The following is a 19,898-nucleotide window of genomic DNA, read 5'->3' as shown; positions in this document are numbered from 1 at the left end:
AATAATAGCCTGTACTTTGGAATATCGAACCGCTATCATGAACACTTCAAGAGGGCCGTATGAAACAGGCGTATCGCGTCGGACGACATAAATTGCGACGGGCGTAAAATTCGACACACCGTCGTACGTGTCCATGTCCATGTGTGCGGTAATTGGACGAAGCTTAAAACAGTGTAAAATTTTAAATTTTTGGGTCTAGGGTATTAATTTGTTTTATAAAAGTAAAGTTTTCAGTGTTAACATTGTCAATGGTAAAGTATTGTGATAATTAAGGTATTAGTGTAAAAATGGTAATGTGCCAGGAAATCATTTGTGGAACTACGCCATCAAGAATGGAGGAGTAATACGGCGGAGAGGGGCCGAAAGGAGCCTCTCATCTGCCAAGCTGCAATGGATTACCGATAACTAGGATGAGTACTAAAATGTAGATAATATTTGGGAAATGTTAGCGTGATTGGAAAAATGGGAATAATTTGGTTAGACTTGGTTACCTTCTGTAACAAGATGAGTCGCTTAACGACCCCATCCTAAATTTGTAGCACGGACAGTATTAAATAATAACAATGTAAATAATCGGGTCTTTTTATGTATTCAGTTTGTTGTAGATGTAAATTTTGTAGATATAGGGTAGTACGTTAAATCATGCATGCATTCATATTTTCTTTGTAGTCAAGAATATATCTTTTTTACATTTGATTTTGTTATCATAGTCAAATAGACCCGATATGTGCTTTTCTGTTTGTCAGTTTGACGAGTTATGTAATGACATTGAAGGAAAGTCCAGCATTGTCATGCCAAAGTGAAGTTGTTAAATTTGTGAGAAGCGATATTAATAATAATAATAATTCATGAGATATTGGAAATTTTAGTGAGCCGTGCGTAATAATAAAATTTAAGTGATAAGGTGTTGAGTTTATCGGGAATCATTTAATGACGGGATGTCGTTTTTAATTCGGAATTAAAGTGTGTGGTAATTTAACTTGATAAATTAATAATATTGAAATGTAGATCGGTGCTAATAATCTGTACATGTTAATGAACGTACGGTTTAAATTACGGTCCAATATTTTTTTACGTATAAATGTCGTGTCTTAAATTTGCAATTCAGTAGCCGGAACACGTAGGACTAATATTACGAAACCATGATTGTCAAATTTTGGTAAATATAATTTCAAGATGTTACGATTATTTGTGGAGAATGAATTAAGGCGTAGATCAAAATGAGATAGAAAAATGTTAAAGAACCTGCAGTCAGATAATAAAAGGTCGTACGATGTCAGAAGTGAATAAATAAGTCAGTTGATAATTCTGTGAGAAATATATGAATCAAGGAATATTGAGATAGAAAGGGATATAAATTCCGTACGAGAGACACTTAGGATATTGAAATGAGTGTAAAATGTACGGGCAGTGTCACAGAGAAATACTGAGTTACGTAGCGGGTAGAATTCGAACCCGTGACAGCATGTACGAAATAAATAGACTGCACCGCTATTCGTCGAGATACTACGGATCTAAGGATAATGAGAGTTCAGATTCCACATAAATGATCGGATATTGTAATCATTGTAATGACGAGTGATGACAATCATGATGGCGTGATGATAATAATAAATATTGCAGATAAAGGATTGGACCGCCTTAATTAAATGAGCGTTGATAAAGATGTTAAACGGGAATCTAAATGAGAATATGCAACCGATAATAATAGTAACAATGTTAGGACGACACGTCAAATCGTCGCGGTCAGATTAATAATAATTGTCATAATAATAACAGTAATGATGTCGTTGGTTGATCAGTGAAATAATTGTAATTGCGACCGATATCCTAATGCATTTTTGGCGGAAGTGACCGGTTCATTAATAATAATAATAATAATCTTGAGTGACATTAATAATAATAATAATAATAATAATAATAATAATAATAATAATAATAATAATAATAATAACATCTTGAGTGACGTTAATAATAATAAAATCTGGAGTCACCTATTCATTAATAATAACCAGCAGAGGGATATACTAATAATAATAACCGTAATAACCATTTTGTGTTTGCGTCCCGCATAATAATGATGATATTAATCAAACTTGACAGTGCCAGGAACCGTTGAGAATAATAATAATAATAATAATAATAATATATTAATATAATATATATATATATATATTATATTAATATATATATTAATATAATATATAATAATAATATATTATTATTATTATTATTATTATTATTATTATTATTATTATTATTATTATTATTATTATTATTATTATTATTATTATTATTATTTCAAGGATGATAATTTCATGGATAAATGAATATTCTGACGATAGTGAATTAATTTAGTTGGTGACAAAATGTTTGAATAATAAGAATGATAAATATTATAGTCATTTGTTACCTCGTTATCATACGATTTCCGCACGGGACGAGTTACAGTAATACTTGGTGTGTTTGTTTACTTCGCTCGCGATGCGAGGGGAGGTCATCGGCACGGTATTTCCCACCGCTTCTCGTTATCTCATCTGTGGCAGTAGTCTACTGAGGCTACTTTGTAACATTTCAGATCATGTGTAAATAAAATATAAATGCTAATTCAGTGGTATGGCATCAGCTGGACATCGTAAGATAGGAACTGTCCGTGTAATCCATTTTTCGTAATTCACGAGAAACATTACCCAGTCCGAGTAACGGTCTCGGAAAAATGTATATAGCCGGGGTACGTCATCTTAGTTAAATCGAGAAGCCGACCTTAACATGGGTTATGCTCGGGCTCCCGATAGAAGGAGGCTATATCCTTGAACAACGGTTCGATTCAAATGGAATCGATCCATAAGTTATACTCCACTTGTAATTTCTTTCAGAAGCAACCCAGCAACATATTGACACCACTTGCGGTATAGCAAGTGATTTATTTATGTAACATGTGTGGAAATTTAAATATCATTGCCAAATGTATCAAAGTTTCGTACGTCGGATGGCGTAATAAACTGCTCCTTCTGGCAATTATTTCAAAGGAAACCATTCTCATAATCTTTTTATTGTAGTTAGAAGATACCCTTTTTAAAGTTAACAGTCACTTCCTAGTCCTATCATGGAGTCCTTAAATTCAAGTTTACAATCGAGCTTTCCCCATTTTAATTTTAAATTGCTCCGTTCATTCCCGTGTGCTATTATGCCTCTATATTTATATATTCATGGACTTAAAATAATGAACCGACACCCCTGAGATAAATGCTAGTCTGGGACTCGGGAGGTGGACGGGTACAGTACTGAAGCTACGAAGTGGACAAAGTCATTAACAGTATCGTCGAAGTCGTTGTCTGTTAGGTTTTCAGAAAACTTTGATTTCCATTTAATCAGATTGCGGTTGTACTCATCCATATTCGGAGCTGGAGTAGTAGCGGTGTTGGTTGTGGTATCACTGGACTGACGATTGCCTGGGGAATTTCGTAAAATAATGATTTTACTCTGCTTCTTGACCAGGGTATCTCTGTGGACTGCAGGGTGAGCTCTGCTAACGTGTATGCTTACGCCCCTATCGAATCGATAATATTTTCCACAGTGCGTGCGTTGTACACCGTGTGATTGTTGTTCGTCGGGAAGATTATTAGCCATATTATGAACATGTATATCTGACCATATAACTTATAATTGAAATATTCTTGTCGACGCGCTGTTATCCAGAAAAGAATACATAAAACGAGCCACGTGATCTTCTAACATCACTGCTGTGTCGACTTGATTTTCTGAATGAGGAACGGAATACTAGATATACGACAATCACATAACAAGCAACATGTATAAAGTTAACCTCACTAAACTTTTCAGCTATCAAAAATGATTATGATAAACCATACTCTGAAGGCCGTTAAGTGCTAATTTAAAAAGTAAGTCTTGTCCAGATATTATATAAGTAGAGCAAGGGGATGGAGATTTTTTAAATGTGTATGGTCATTTAGGTTGGTTTCGTTAGCTTTTATTTTTTGGCTACGTAAATTTCGATTGCTTCCTTTATATTCAAAGATTTGCTTTAAATTTCGATGTGTACATTTTTTAGATCTGTGTTGATGTTTGTGAAATGGCGTCAACTGTCGTATATGTGCTCTCCGAAGGTTGAATGCCGATTATATCTGATCGCGTTTTCGTGTTCTTTGTATCTTGTGTGGAAATTTTGATCTATATTTACTACGTGTACTTACTGGTACGCTGAAATGTCAAGTTGCCATATGCGTAACGCATGACACAGAGATCAAAAATATTTTAAATCTTACAATTTCACACGGTTATTTACAGTATCCACTGAACACCAGATCAGGTTCGATATTTGTTTGCCTTGTCGGTGAGAAAAGCATCACATGTGAGGTAAGTGGTGATTATTGCAAGAGGTAGCACAACTCGGCAACCATCCTGTACCCATTAGTGCATAGCGTCCGAAAAATCGGACGTCTAAAAAATGAGAAAAAGTAAGAATTCCACGCATGGTTTTAAGCCCACAGTACTTTTTCTCACTTCAGAAAGGCTGTAGCTATCAGGAAACAAGAATACATTATTCTCAATTCTTAGCGTTCATTGTTAGTAGTATAATTGAACAGTTCGGGCGCCACCTCCACCTCAGGCTCCCAGTGGCCACCTCCACCTCCACCTCAGCCAGAGGCCTCCCAGTGGCCACCTCCACCTCCACCTCAGCCAGAGGCCTCCCAGTGGCCACCTCCACCTCCACCTCAGCCAGAGGCCTCCCAGATGCCTCCTCCACCTCCCGCGGGAAATTTGAATTTGTAAACAAAGCCACGTGCTTTTTGACAGACAACAACGCACCGCTAACCTCAGTACTGCCATCTTGACGGGCCTAAACCTCAGTAGTGCCAACTTAACCTCACAAGCGCGAGGTAAACAAAGCCACGTGCTTTTTGACAGCCACGTGCTTTTTGACAGATTTGTAAACAAAGCCACGTGCTTTTTGACAGACAACAACGCATCGCAAACCTCAGTACTACCATCTTGACGGGCCTAAACCCCAGTAGTGCCAACTTAACCTAACTAGCATGAGGTAAACAAAGCCACGTGTTTTTTGACAGCCACGTGCTTTTTGACAGATTTGTAAACAAAGCCACGTGCTTTTTGACAGACAACAACGCATCGCTAACCTCATTACTGCCATCTTGACGGGAATAAACCTCGGTGGTACCAACTTAACCTAACTAGCTCGAGATAAACAAAGCCACGTGCTTTTTGACAGCCACGTGCTTTTTGACAGCTGTCATCCGCCATCTTTAAACTACAGAGCGCTGTGCTGCCCTCTTGCGTCACCTGTCATCGGCAGTGCTGCCATCTTGGCGGGCCTAAACCTTAGTGCTACCAACTTAACCTCACTAGCTCGAGATAAACAAATCCACGTGCTTTTTGACAGCCACGTGCTTTTTTGACAGCTGTCATCCGCCATCTTTAATCTATAGAGCACAGTGCTGCCCTCTTTAGCTACTTACCTTTGAAATGTGGTGGCGGATAATTTGAAAAATGCTTTTTGACAGCAGCCATCTTGCATCGCAAACCTCAGTGCTGCCCTCTTTAGCTAGATACCTGTGGTAGCAGACAATTCCACGTGACAGCAGCCATCTTTAATCAAGAGAGCACCGTGCTGCCCTCTATGTGGTGGCGGCAAATTGAAAAATTCCACGTGCTCTTGTTTGGAAACAAACTCACGTGCTTTTTTGACAGCTACCATCCACCATCTTTAATCAACAGAGCACAGTGCTGTACTCTTTAGCTAGATACCTTTGAAATGTGGTGGCGGCAATTTGAAAAATTCTATGTGCTCTTGTTGGGAAACAAAGCCACGTGCTTTTTTGACAGCTGTCATCCGCCATCTTTAATCAATAGAGCACCGTGCTGCTATCATGCGGGCAATTTCATCACCTATCACCCGCCATCTTTAATCTACAGAACACCGTGCTGCCCTCTTTATGGCTACTACCTTAAGCATGTAGTAGCGGGCAATTTGAAAAGTTCTGTTAGCTATCATCCGCCATCTTTAATCAAGAGAGCACCGTGCTGCCATCTTTATCTAGATACCTTTGAAATGTGGTGGCGGCAAATTGAAAAATTCCACATGCTCTTGTTTGGAAACAAACTCACGTGCTTTTTGACAGCTACCATCCGCCATCTTTAATCAACAGAGCATAGTGCTGCCCTCTTTAGTTTGAAATGTGGTGGCGGCAAATTCCACATGCTCTTGTTTGGTAAACATAGCCACGTGCTTTTTTGACAGCTATCATCCGCCATCTTTAATCCAGAGAGCACCGTGCTGCCCTCTTTATCGCAGTAGATGTAAATTCGTCACCTGTCATACGCAGTGCTGCTATCTTTAGCTAGATACCTTTGAAATGTGGTGGTGGATAATTTAAAAAGAAAAATTCTACAGCAGTCCTCTCTCGACGCTAATTGCATAAGATGGCGGCTATACATGACTCCTTAAGGGTGCTTACGCAAGATGGCTGCTATACACAGGTTCTTATGAGACTCCCTTGGGATGCTTGCGCAAGATGGTGGTTATACAAGGCTCCTTATGAGACACCCTAGTGATGCTTGCGCAAGATGGCGGTTGCTCTTATGAGGCGGCTTAAGGGTCCTTGCACAAGATGGCTAGAGACGCCCTAAGGATGCTTGCGCAAGATGGCGGACACAAGATGGCGGCTATACACGTCTCCTTATGAGACGCCTTAAGGGTGCTTGCGCAAGATGGCTGCTGCTCTTAGCTTAGAGGCTAACGTGTCGTGCTAGTTCGATTCATTAAATTTAGGGCTTAAATGCAAAATGTTAAATATCTCGAAAGCAGTGCACCGTAGAGCAAAACGGACAAAATTTTTCTGCCTAATACCTAGGTTCGCAGTATGAGGAACAAGAAAATCATAGTCTAATGATGGGATCAACGGTTCGGTTCCTACTTAGGCCCTTTGGCATTTGCTCTGTTTTAGCTTGTATTGAAGCGAGTCTTCGTAACATGATCAGGTTTAGCTATGGTAGAGAGTATAACGTGCCGTGCAGGTTCGATTCATTAAATTTGGAGGCTTAAATGCAAAATGTTAAATATCTCGAAAACGATGCATCGTAGAGCAAAACGGACAAAATTTTTCCGCCTAATACGTAGGTTCGTAGTATCAGGAACAAGAAAAAACATAGTCTAATGATGAGATCAACGGTTCGATTCCTACTTAAGCCCTTTGCCATTCGCAGCTATCTATTTCTACAGGATGGTGGCTGCTCTTATGAGAAACAAGATGCCTTGAGACGTCCTAGGGATGCTTACGCAAGATGGCAGACACAAAATGGTGACTATACATAGCTCCTTATGAGACGGCCTAGCGGTGCTCGCACAAGATGGCTGCTGCTCTTAGCTTAGAGGGTACTGCGCAAGATAACAGCTGCTGTTATGCATGTGGTGGAGGGCAATTTGAAATTCTATGTGCTTAATCAACAGAGCACCCTGCTGCCCTCTTTAGCTGAAATGTGGTGGTGGATAATTTGAAAAATTCTTTTGACAGCTATCATCTTTAAACAAAGGCGACTATACATAGGCTGTTAAGGCCTTATCATTCTCCTCCTCCTCCTCCTCCTCCTCCTCCTCCTTCTCTACCTCCTCCTCCGCCTCTTATGTCAAGGCATAGCTTTATATCGAACAAGTTTAAACCTGCATCGCGAAGGCAAGCGTGTGCAGCGATAACATTATTGTGCATGTTTAGACTTTCGAAACATAAGAAGAGTAGAATCAAACGCTGTACTCGATACGACATGTGATCAGAACATTGATTGATGCGTTCAGAAAACAAAATAAGTGATCAAGACTAGAATCGAACAATGTACTCAATACATCATGTGTTTAGAATATGTCAGGGGATACGCTTGTTCTAAGAAGATCAGATTGAAACATAACAAGACTAGAATAGAACACTGTAATCGATGTTGTTAACTTCAACATGTGATCAGAACATTGATTGATGTGTTCAGAACACAAAATAAGTGATCATGACTAGAATCGAACACTGTACTCGATACAACATGTGATTAGAACATTGATCGATGTGTTCAGAACACGAAATAAGTGATCAAGACTAGAATCGAACACTGTACTCAATACAACATGTGTTTAGAACATGTTAGGGGGTACCCTCGTTCTAAGAAGATCAGAATGAAACATAACAAGACTAGAATCGAACACTGTAATCGATGTTGTTAACCTCAACATATGATCAGAACATTGTTTGATGTGTTCAGAGCAAAAGTACAATTTTGATGATTTGCGCAGCTAACTCGCTCGGTAAACGATATAGCCAAAGTATAACTTCAAATTATTTACCTTCCATCATTCGTCTTGTGTGTAAAAATCAGTCGAACAAGTTATCGCATAAACATGACTGAAAAAAAATCGTGATAGGGTATGGAACCCAGGGGTTACATCTTATCAGAAGGGCAAAAAGGATGAAAGGACTCTTCCTCCTCCTTACCGCACATTCCTTGGCTAAAGGGCTAATGGGCTAAAGGGCTAATGGGCTAAAGGGCTAAAGGGCTAAAGGTGCAACAACCTCATCGATCGCTATCAGCAAGAACGCTTGTACTTTGTTAAGTGTAGAAAATTAATCTTTATTGGTAAATGGTTTTATGTTCAGAACAAGGAATGGAACCTAGGGGTTACGTCTTACCTAATAAAATCCCCGAGGTGCGATGAGTTACGTTTTTCGAACTAGTGTTTGGAACACTGAACTTTTCAAGATGGCAAGAGTGAGGTTAGCAATGTTCTGTTGTTGGATTTTAAATTCCGCGCTACAACATGCATAAGGTGGCAGCCCTTGAGGTTTACTCCCGTAAAGATGGCAAGAGTGAGGTTAGCAATGTTCCGTTGTTGGATTTTTAAAATTCCCCGCTATAACATGCAAAAGGTGGCAGCCTTGAGGTTTACCGCCGTAAAGATGGCAGCAGTGAGGTTAGCGACGCTCCATTGTCCTTCAAAGTGAGGTTAGGGTTCGTCAAGAAGACAGCTGTCAAAAAAGCACGTGGCTATGTTTACCAAACAAGAGCACGTGGTCGTGACGTCACGGTCACGTAGTATGCTGCCTCAGCATGTAAAGTTCAATGTCTACACCTACGTAGTTAACACTCTGCTATGTTCACAAGATTTTTATACATCACTATTCTTTAAGCTTTAAGTTCATTCACATAGGCTATGCTAAGATAGCAGCACAAACACATGCGAACTTTGTACATTCTAATGGAATAAGTTTAGTACTGTGTGCGTCATGGATACATGATGTGTGCACGCATTTAATCTTAACTATACGTAATGCTGCTGCTTTGTTTACAAGATTTTTATACATTGCTATTCTTTATGCTTTAAGTTCGTGCACGCACAAGCGATACTCGTACGCTCTAGCAGGAGAAGTTTAGTACGATATTCGATACATACATTATCGATAGGTGATGTGTACACGCTTTAGAACATAGCTCATCTTTATGCTTTAAGTTCATGCACATGGGTTAGGGATACTCAAAAGCGATTGCTACATGCTCTAGCGGAAGAAGTCTAGTACGATAGTAGATGCATGTAAAATCGATAGGTTATGCTAAGATAGCAGCACACTTACATGATTTTAGCACAATCTAGTGGGAAATGTTTAGTATGATAGTCGTTTCGTGCAAAATCATTAGGTAATGTGTAAACGCTTCGAAACAAGGCTATTCTTTGTACTTTAAGTTCATGCGTACAGGTTATGCTAAGATAGCGGCACAATCTAGCGCAAGAAGTTTAGTACGAGAGTCGATGTATGTAAAATCGATAAGTAATGAGTACACGCTTTAAAACATGGTTATTCTTCGTACTTTCAGTTCATGCATCTTAGTTATGCTAAGATAGCAGCACAATCTAGCGGAAGAAGTTTAGTACGATATTTGTTGCATGCAAATCGATAGGTGATGTGTACACACTTTGAAACATGGCTATTCTTTTTACTTTAAGGTCATGCGTATAGGTTATGCTAGGATAGCAGCACAATCTAGCGGGAGGAGATTAGTACGAGAGTCAATGCATGCAAAATCCATAGGTAATGTGTACATGCTTTGAAACATGGCTATTCTTTGTACTTTTAAGTTCATGTGTATAAGTTATGCTAAGATGTCAGCACAATCTAGCGGAAGAAGTTTAGTACGAGAGTCAATGCATGCAAAATCGATAGGTAATGTGTACACGCTTTGAAACATGGCTATTCTTTGTACCTTAAGGCCATGCGTATAGGTTATGCTAAGATACCAGCACAATCTAGCGGAAGAAGTTTAGTACGAGAGTCGATGCTTGTAAAATCGATAGGTAATGTGTACATGCTTTGAGACATAGCTATTCTTTGTACTTTAAGTTCATGCGTCTTAGTTATGCTAAGATAGCAGCACAATCTACCTGCAGAAGTTTAGTACGAGAGTCGATACATGCAAATTCGATAGTTGATGTGTACACGCTTAGAAACATGACTAATCATTGTACTTTAAGTTCATTGGTATAGGTTATGCTAAGATAGCAGCACAATCTAGCGGAATAAATTTAGTACGAGATTTGATGCATGCAAAATCAATAAGTAATGTGTACACGCTTTGAAACATGGCTATTCTTTGTACTTTAAGTACATGCGTACAGGTTATGCTAAGATAGCAGCACAACCTAGCGGAAGAAGTTTAGTACAATATTTGTTGCATGCAAATCGATAGGTGATGTGTACACACTTTGAAACATGGCTATTCTTTTTACTTTAAGGTCATGCGTATAGGTTATGCTAGGATAGCAGCACAATCTAGCGGGAGGAGATTAGTACGAGAGTTGATGCGTGCAAAATCGATAGGTAATGTGTACACGCTTTGAAACATGGCTATTCATTGTACTTTAAAGTCATGCTAAGATAGCAGCACGATCTAGCGGATGAAGTTTAGTTCGATGGTCGATGTATGTAAAATCGATAGGTGATGTGTACACGCTTTGAAACATAGCAATTCATACTGCTGCTCTGTTCCCAAGACTTTTAAGCATAGCTAATCCTAGTGCTGCTCTTAGCGACGTCGAGCTAAGGATTGATTACGTGACCGTGACGTCACGACCACGTGCTCTTGTTTGGTAAACATAGCCACGTGCTTTTTTGACAGCTGTCTTCTTGACGAACCCTAACCTCACTTTGAAGGACAATGGAGCGTCGCTAACCTCACTGCTGCCATCTTTACGGCGGTAAACCTCAAGGCTGCCACCTTTTGCATGTTATAGCGGGGAATTTTAAAAATCCAACAACGGAACATTGCTAACCTCACTCTTGCCATCTTTACGGGAGTAAACCTCAAGGGCTGCCACCTTATGCATGTTGTAGCGCGGAATTTAAAATCCAACAACAGAACATTGCTAACCTCACTCTTGCCATCTTGAAAAGTTCAGTGTTCCAAACACTAGTTCGAAAAACGTAACTCATCGCACCTCGGGGATTTTATTAGGTAAGACGTAACCCCTAGGTTCCATTCCTTGTTCTGAACATAAAACCATTTACCAATAAAGATTAATTTTCTACACTTAACAAAGTACAAGCGTTCTTGCTGATAGCGATCGATGAGGTTGTTGCACCTTTAGCCCTTTAGCCCTTTAGCCCATTAGCCCTTTAGCCCATTAGCCCTTTAGCCAAGGAATGTGCGGTAAGGAGGAGGAAGAGTCCTTTCATCCTTTTTGCCCTTCTGATAAGATGTAACCCCTGGGTTCCATACCCTATCACGATTTTTTTTCAGTCATGTTTATGCGATAACTTGTTCGACTGATTTTTACACACAAGACGAATGATGGAAGGTAAATAATTTGAAGTTATACTTTGGCTATATCGTTTACCGAGCGAGTTAGCTGCGCAAATCATCAAAATTGTACTTTTGCTCTGAACACATCAAACAATGTTCTGATCATATGTTGAGGTTAACAACATCGATTACAGTGTTCGATTCTAGTCTTGTTATGTTTCATTCTGATCTTCTTAGAACGAGGGTACCCCCTAACATGTTCTAAACACATGTTGTATTGAGTACAGTGTTCGATTCTAGTCTTGATCACTTATTTCGTGTTCTGAACACATCGATCAATGTTCTGATCACATGTTGTATCGAGTACAGTGTTCGATTCTAGTCATGATCACTTATTTTGTGTTCTGAACACATCAATCAATGTTCTGATCACATGTTGAAGTTAACAACATCGATTACAGTGTTCTATTCTAGTCTTGTTATGTTTCAATCTGATCTTCTTAGAACAAGCGTATCCCCTGACATATTCTAAACACATGATGTATTGAGTACATTGTTTGATTCTAGTCTTGATCACTTATTTTGTTTTCTGAACGCATCAATCAATGTTCTGATCACATGTCGTATCGAGTACAGCGTTTGATTCTACTCTTCTTATGTTTCGAAAGTCTAAACATGCACAATAATGTTATCGCTGCACACGCTTGCCTTCGCGATGCAGGTTTAAACTTGTTCGATATAAAGCTATGCCTTGACATAAGAGGCGGAGGAGGAGGTAGAGAAGGAGGAGGAGGAGGAGGAGGAGGAGGAGGAGAATGATAAGGCCTTAACAGCCTATGTATAGTCGCCTTTGTTTAAAGATGATAGCTGTCAAAAGAATTTTTCAAATTATCCACCACCACATTTCAGCTAAAGAGGGCAGCAGGGTGCTCTGTTGATTAAGCACATAGAATTTCAAATTGCCCTCCACCACATGCATAACAGCAGCTGTTATCTTGCGCAGTACCCTCTAAGCTAAGAGCAGCAGCCATCTTGTGCGAGCACCGCTAGGCCGTCTCATAAGGAGCTATGTATAGTCACCATTTTGTGTCTGCCATCTTGCGTAAGCATCCCTAGGACGTCTCAAGGCATCTTGTTTCTCATAAGAGCAGCCACCATCCTGTAGAAATAGATAGCTGCGAATGGCAAAGGGCTTAAGTAGGAATCGAACCGTTGATCTCATCATTAGACTATGTTTTTTCTTGTTTCTGATACTACGAACCTACGTATTAGGCGGAAAAATTTTGTCCGTTTTGCTCTACGATGCATCGTTTTCGAGATATTTAACATTTTGCATTTAAGCCTCCAAATTTAATGAATCGAACCTGCACGGCACGTTATACTCTCTACCATAGCTAAACCTGATCATGTTACGAAGACTCGCTTCAATACAAGCTAAAACAGAGCAAATGCCAAAGGGCCTAAGTAGGAACCGAACCGTTGATCCCATCATTAGACTATGATTTTCTTGTTCCTCATACTGCGAACCTAGGTATTAGGCAGAAAAATTTTGTCCGTTTTGCTCTACGGTGCACTGCTTTCGAGATATTTAACATTTTGCATTTAAGCCCTAAATTTAATGAATCGAACTAGCACGACACGTTAGCCTCTAAGCTAAGAGCAGCAGCCATCTTGCGCAAGCACCCTTAAGGCGTCTCATAAGGAGACGTGTATAGCCGCCATCTTGTGTCCGCCATCTTGCGCAAGCATCCTTAGGGCGTCTCTAGCCATCTTGTGCAAGGACCCTTAAGCCGCCTCATAAGAGCAACCGCCATCTTGCGCAAGCATCACTAGGGTGTCTCATAAGGAGCCTTGTATAACCACCATCTTGCGCAAGCATCCCAAGGGCGTCTCATAAGAACCTGTGTATAGCAGCCATCTTGCGTAAGCACCCTTAAGGAGTCATGTATAGCCGCCATCTTATGCAATTAGCGTCGAGAGAGGACTGCTGTAGAATTTTTCTTTTTAAATTATCCACCACCACATTTCAAAGGTATCTAGCTAAAGATAGCAGCACTGCGTATGACAGGTGACGAATTTACATCTACTGCGATAAAGAGGGCAGCACGGTGCTCTCTGGATTAAAGATGGCGGATGATAGCTGTCAAAAAAGCACGTGGCTATGTTTACCAAACAAGAGCATGTGGAATTTGCCGCCACCACATTTCAAACTAAAGAGGGCAGCACTATGCTCTGTTGATTAAAGATGGCGGATGGTAGCTGTCAAAAAGCACGTGAGTTTGTTTCCAAACAAGAGCATGTGGAATTTTTCAATTTGCCGCCACCACATTTCAAAGGTATCTAGATAAAGATGGCAGCACGGTGCTCTCTTGATTAAAGATGGCGGATGATAGCTAACAGAACTTTTCAAATTGCCCGCTACTACATGCTTAAGGTAGTAGCCATAAAGAGGGCAGCACGGTGTTCTGTAGATTAAAGATGGCGGGTGATAGGTGATGAAATTGCCCGCATGATAGCAGCACGGTGCTCTATTGATTAAAGATGGCGGATGACAGCTGTCAAAAAAGCACGTGGCTTTGTTTCCCAACAAGAGCACATAGAATTTTTCAAATTGCCGCCACCACATTTCAAAGGTATCTAGCTAAAGAGTACAGCACTGTGCTCTGTTGATTAAAGATGGTGGATGGTAGCTGTCAAAAAAGCACGTGAGTTTGTTTCCAAACAAGAGCACGTGGAATTTTTCAATTTGCCGCCACCACATAGAGGGCAGCACGGTGCTCTCTTGATTAAAGATGGCTGCTGTCACGTGGAATTGTCTGCTACCACAGGTATCTAGCTAAAGAGGGCAGCACTGAGGTTTGCGATGCAAGATGGCTGCTGTCAAAAAGCATTTTTCAAATTATCCGCCACCACATTTCAAAGGTAAGTAGCTAAAGAGGGCAGCACTGTGCTCTATAGATTAAAGATGGCGGATGACAGCTGTCAAAAAAGCACGTGGCTGTCGAAAAGCACGTGGATTTGTTTATCTCGAGCTAGTGAGGTTAAGTTGGTAGCACTAAGGTTTAGGCCCGCCAAGATGGCAGCACTGCCGATGACAGGTGACGCAAGAGGGCAGCACAGCGCTCTGTAGTTTAAAGATGGCGGATGACAGCTGTCAAAAAGCACGTGGCTGTCAAAAAGCACGTGGCTTTGTTTATCTCGAGCTAGTTAGGTTAAGTTGGTACCACCGAGGTTTATTCCCGTCAAGATGGCAGTAATGAGGTTAGCGATGCGTTGTTGTCTGTCAAAAAGCACGTGGCTTTGTTTACAAATCTGTCAAAAAGCACGTGGCTGTCAAAAAACACGTGGCTTTGTTTACCTCATGCTAGTTAGGTTAAGTTGGCACTACTGGGGTTTAGGCCCGTCAAGATGGTAGTACTGAGGTTTGCGATGCGTTGTTGTCTGTCAAAAAGCACGTGGCTTTGTTTACAAATCTGTCAAAAAGCACGTGGCTGTCAAAAAGCACGTGGCTTTGTTTACCTCGCGCTTGTGAGGTTAAGTTGGCACTACTGAGGTTTAGGCCCGTCAAGATGGCAGTACTGAGGTTAGCGGTGCGTTGTTGTCTGTCAAAAAGCACGTGGCTTTGTTTACAAATTCAAATTTCCCGCGGGAGGTGGAGGAGGCATCTGGGAGGCCTCTGGCTGAGGTGGAGGTGGAGGTGGAGGTGGCCACTGGGAGGCCTCTGGCTGAGGTGGAGGTGGAGGTGGCCACTGGGAGGCCTCTGGCTGAGGTGGAGGTGGAGGTGGCCACTGGGAGCCTGAGGTGGAGGTGGCGCCCGAACTGTCCAATTATACTACTATTGTTGAATCACATTTGTAGCCAGGATGGTGGCAGGACAAAAATAACTTTATGTACTTATGGGTTAACACTAATCACAGGGGAAATGCGGAAGAGGCCCCACACTTCGAAAAGTGAAGGTATCGGCCAAAGAAAGATAAAGGCCACGAAGGGCGTGAAAATGAAAGACTCCCTTGACCTGGAATCTTCTAATACTATGGGGATCTGAAAAGAACAAGATTTGACGAAGGAAGGTTGGATGGAATAAATGAATGTGAGGAGCCTGGTACAATTCAATGGAAGCAATGTCAGGACTCAGCTAAGGGTACTTCCACCACCACCGCCCCTTGTTCGCCGACCTACGCTCTCGGTTAAGATATCCTGGGGCCCAATGGTGTCATGGCGAGATGACGCTATTCCAGATAGACCCCCAGCCCTAAAGTATACCCGTGTTGAAAATGACTGTATCATCTCTCATAATTGGGGAACATACCTAGAAGCGGGTTCTTGCACCATGCTCCGAATTACGAAAGAAAATACGTGTTGGAGCACACTGTACTTTTCTTTCCGGTCTGACCCTCTTTGTTCACACCTGTGAAGAAGCCCTCCTGAGCACGACTGCTCTTACCTGGTGTCCAAGTTCCGCCGAAGCCCTTCGCTGTCAGCTCTCCTGATATCACCTCTTCCAGAGTGAACGGTTTGCGTCCGGCATCGACCTTAGCAGTTAGCACAGCGCTAGCAAACCACAAGGTCAGCACAGTTGTCAACTGGAAATAATAGTAAACATTATTATTTTTTTATTACTGTTATTTTGCTTTACGTTACACTGACACAGATGGGTCTTATGGCGACGATGGGATAAGAAAAGGCTAGGAGAGGGAAAGAAGCGGCCGTGGCCTTAATTAAGGTGGAAATTGGAAATCACGGAAACCCATCTTCATGCCTGCCGACAGTGGGGTTCGAACCCACTATCTTTCGAACGCAAGCTTACAGCCGTGTGCCCTAACCGCACGGCCAACTCGTCTGGTAACAGTATTAATAAAGCGGAGAATGCAAATTGCCAATTTTCGCCGAAGAAAATTGAGCCGCCTAGATAGCTTTCTGCATGCGGCCTCGTTAGGCGTGATAATGATTTCCTAGTGTGGTACGTATTCATTTCTGAAATCACATTTTAATTACGACTGCATTATACTAGCAAATTAAATGTAGACAAATTATTGAAAACTGCATATTCGTAAACCTAAATATAGATTTACTTTGACAGTTTGATCCAACGTAAAATTGTTTCCTAGTTTGTTATTGTTATTGTACCGGTTGGTACACCTATACGCCGCACATTTGAATTTTCCGTCTTAAAGTACCTCCCTAGTGGAGAAAACCTGAACTCTAAAAGCTGAACTAACTCTACTGTTTATCAGAAGATGTCACGGGGTGTTTTTTTTATTTGCTTTTGTTTTTCTTTGATCAAGAAGTGTGGACATTCTTTAACAGATGTCTCTACTAAAAACTATGAAAATGCACTCTGGTGCAAAGGAATGAACTTTATTGAAGAAATTTGGTATTCATAAGTTTGGTCTTTACTAAATTTTGTTCTGTCAATGGAGGGTTGGCAATATTAATCCTTTCTTTCCGCCAGTGTTGAACTTAGCCAATTCCGAATTTCTTTAATTAATTTTCGACCAATCGGGGCTTTCTTCTTCAATTTTGTGTGTAACTGTGTACTGTAACCAATAAACGTTTGGGGGTGTGTTGTTATCATTCTTGAAAGGTCTCGAATTTTCCACGAGGGTATAAAACTGCTGATTTTCTTGTCTCCGGGCCACTCGTATAACATCTAGCTCAGTGTGTGAATATGTAGCAGGGGGCGGGAAGCGCCTCGCTCTTCAGGCAGCAGCTCTTCAACAAGGTAATGGCCCTTAAACATATTTATTTCTCGCTAGCTCAGCAGTTTAACTCGCGGGGAAGGTTCGAAACCTTTAATATGTAACCTATATCTTTAAATATGTAAGCCTTTTCAATCCTTATAAAAACTTCACATAACTTGAACTGTAATTCGGGGATAGAGAGTGCTTTACCCTCTCGAGCTCCCCTTCTTTTTGAAATTGAGGTGACTACGTTTTCATAACCGTTTCTACGCTTCCTTAATGTGTTAAAGTTTCCTCATACGAGTCACCTCCCTAGCTCGGGATTAGCCCCTGTGTTATCGGCCTAGCGCCACATAGGTTTTAACAAGCTTAGTGTAGGAGTGCAAGTACTCGCCTCCATTCATCTTTGTGTTTGGGCCATTTAATTAACCTTTAATTTGCTATTCAGGCCTCGTAGGTTGGGTACTAGATACCCCTGTGTCTTTATAATTGTGCCTTGAGAGGCAGTTTAGAGGAAAGTTTGTTGTTGCCTTTAACAGGCGTGAGAAATTGAGAGCGGGTTAGCTCTTTCTGAGGTGATAGATGTGCCTCTAGGAGGCCCAATGTGTGTCTTTGGAGTTAACGCTCCCTGTAATGAAGGGGTTTTCTGCCCTTTGAAATGTAATTCTGTAACTTGGTATTGTTGAGCTAAAGCTCAAAGATTGTCAGATTGGGGCTCGGACCCCAGAACTTGTAAGAACCCGAAACTCGGGCTTTCCGTGTAAAACTACTCTGGTACCTGATTTTGTTATTTCCCCTAGTGAAAACTGTTTAAATTTTTCTCTAATCTTGGACTTCTTAATCGTGTACGTGATTTAACTTGTTGTTATTTGTTGTACGCTCAAAATTCTATGTCATCCTTGTTAAGTTTCGAAAATATATCCTTTATTGAAATTTTAATTCATCTTTCGGACTTGTAGTTAGACCCATTCCAGCCCGCACCTTCTTTCACCTCTGACTTCCACGGATAACTCTGTAACAGTTATTATCGTTTTCGCAACTTTGTGCCCAACTAAGGAGCTTGATTGAGCTTATTTAGCACATGGATTTGCTTTTCTCTTCCGAGAATCTCTTCATCCTCTCGCTCTATTTTTTTATTCCGTTCTTCGCTCCATGCAGTAGTGGTTCTCATCTAGCGCTTTTCAGCGAAATTATGTTCGTTCACCGAAGTTCTAAAGCTAGGTCTATTCCATATAATTTCACCTGTTACGTTGATTTCGTGAAGGTCTCTTTCAATTTCGATCATCCAATTATTCTTGACTTTTAGTGAGGAGGCATAATTAAATATCTTTTAAGTCTTTCAATGTCCATTCTTTGAATATGGCTATAACACTTTTCTCATTTTTCTAATAGTGTCTGATAGTTTCTGAGAATGCTGGTATAATTCAGATCTACTTTTCATCCACACTCCTTCTGTGTATACTTGTTGAAAGATTTTTCCAAGCATTTTCCTTTCTTATTTTTCTAGTGATCTGCCTCCATTGATCAAGGTTTCTGATGCGTATAGTGCTAAAGGCTTAATTGCAGTGTTATAGTGTATTAATTTAGCGTTCCGATATATTGATGTTTTGTTGTACATGTTCCATGTAATTGTGTAGGCTTTAGAAATTCTCTCTCTGTTTTCTTCACGATTTAACCTTTTGACGAGTGCGCACGGCATATGCTGTGCAATAATGCCGGCCGTGTCCGAGTACGTATTTGACCGGTAAACCTCTGGGGAGTAAGAAATTTAAACATAAATACAAGAAATTACAACTTTGATAGAATTTGAGACACATGAAAATACATTTTGGATCGACAAAACATTTTGATAGAATTTGAGACACATGAAAATACATTTTGGATCGACAAAACACTGTCATTTCAAAAGTTTTTAAGATAACATCTTCACTAATATCTCTATTAGTTCATCTGTATCATCATCACTTGTGTCCAGAAGCTCCATAGCATCACTTGTAATTTATAAAAGAAAACCAAAACCAAAAATATTTATAGCTACGAAGATCATAAACATCTATCCAAATCGGCGGCAATCGTAGCACTGCTGTATCATGTAGGCTAACGGTGCACCGAACTCTTACACTGTAGGGAGTATACGCATTTCCGTCAGAGACCACCACCATACAGAACTAGATTTTGTACAGTGACACTATTCGAATGACTGAAAAAGTTCCAAAAAACGCCACCAGATATCGCATTGCGTCAGTAAACAATAGGTTCTTAGTACTAGCTTAAAATGACAAATGCCGTGTACACTATATTGACTGTCCTTAGATGCACTCGTCAACGGGTTAAATCGGACGCTTGGACGATTTCCCCTAAGTATCTGAAATTATTTACCTGCGGGATTTTGCTAAGTTACAAGAG

The 19,898-nt window shown here is 40.6% G+C and overlaps 1 protein-coding gene across 2 annotated transcripts in view; it reads right to left on the bottom strand.

Moving 5' to 3' along the window:
* The window catches only part of LOC136871783 (venom dipeptidyl peptidase 4), a 281,475-nt gene that overhangs the window by 224,670 nt on the left and 36,907 nt on the right, over positions 1 to 19,898 (bottom strand). For both annotated transcript variants that reach the window (XM_067145363.2, XM_067145364.2), the window contains exon 2: positions 16,256 to 16,394. In XM_067145363.2, the coding sequence (XP_067001464.2) occupies positions 16,256 to 16,394 (139 nt within the window). The remainder of the gene's footprint in view (positions 1 to 16,255; positions 16,395 to 19,898) is intronic.

The sequence above is a fragment of the Anabrus simplex genome, chromosome 4, assembly GCF_040414725.1.
Source record: "Anabrus simplex isolate iqAnaSimp1 chromosome 4, ASM4041472v1, whole genome shotgun sequence".
Taxonomy (NCBI): domain Eukaryota; kingdom Metazoa; phylum Arthropoda; class Insecta; order Orthoptera; family Tettigoniidae; genus Anabrus; species Anabrus simplex.
Note: the sequence above shows the minus strand (reverse complement) of the source record. Positions and strands in the feature narration are given on the sequence as shown.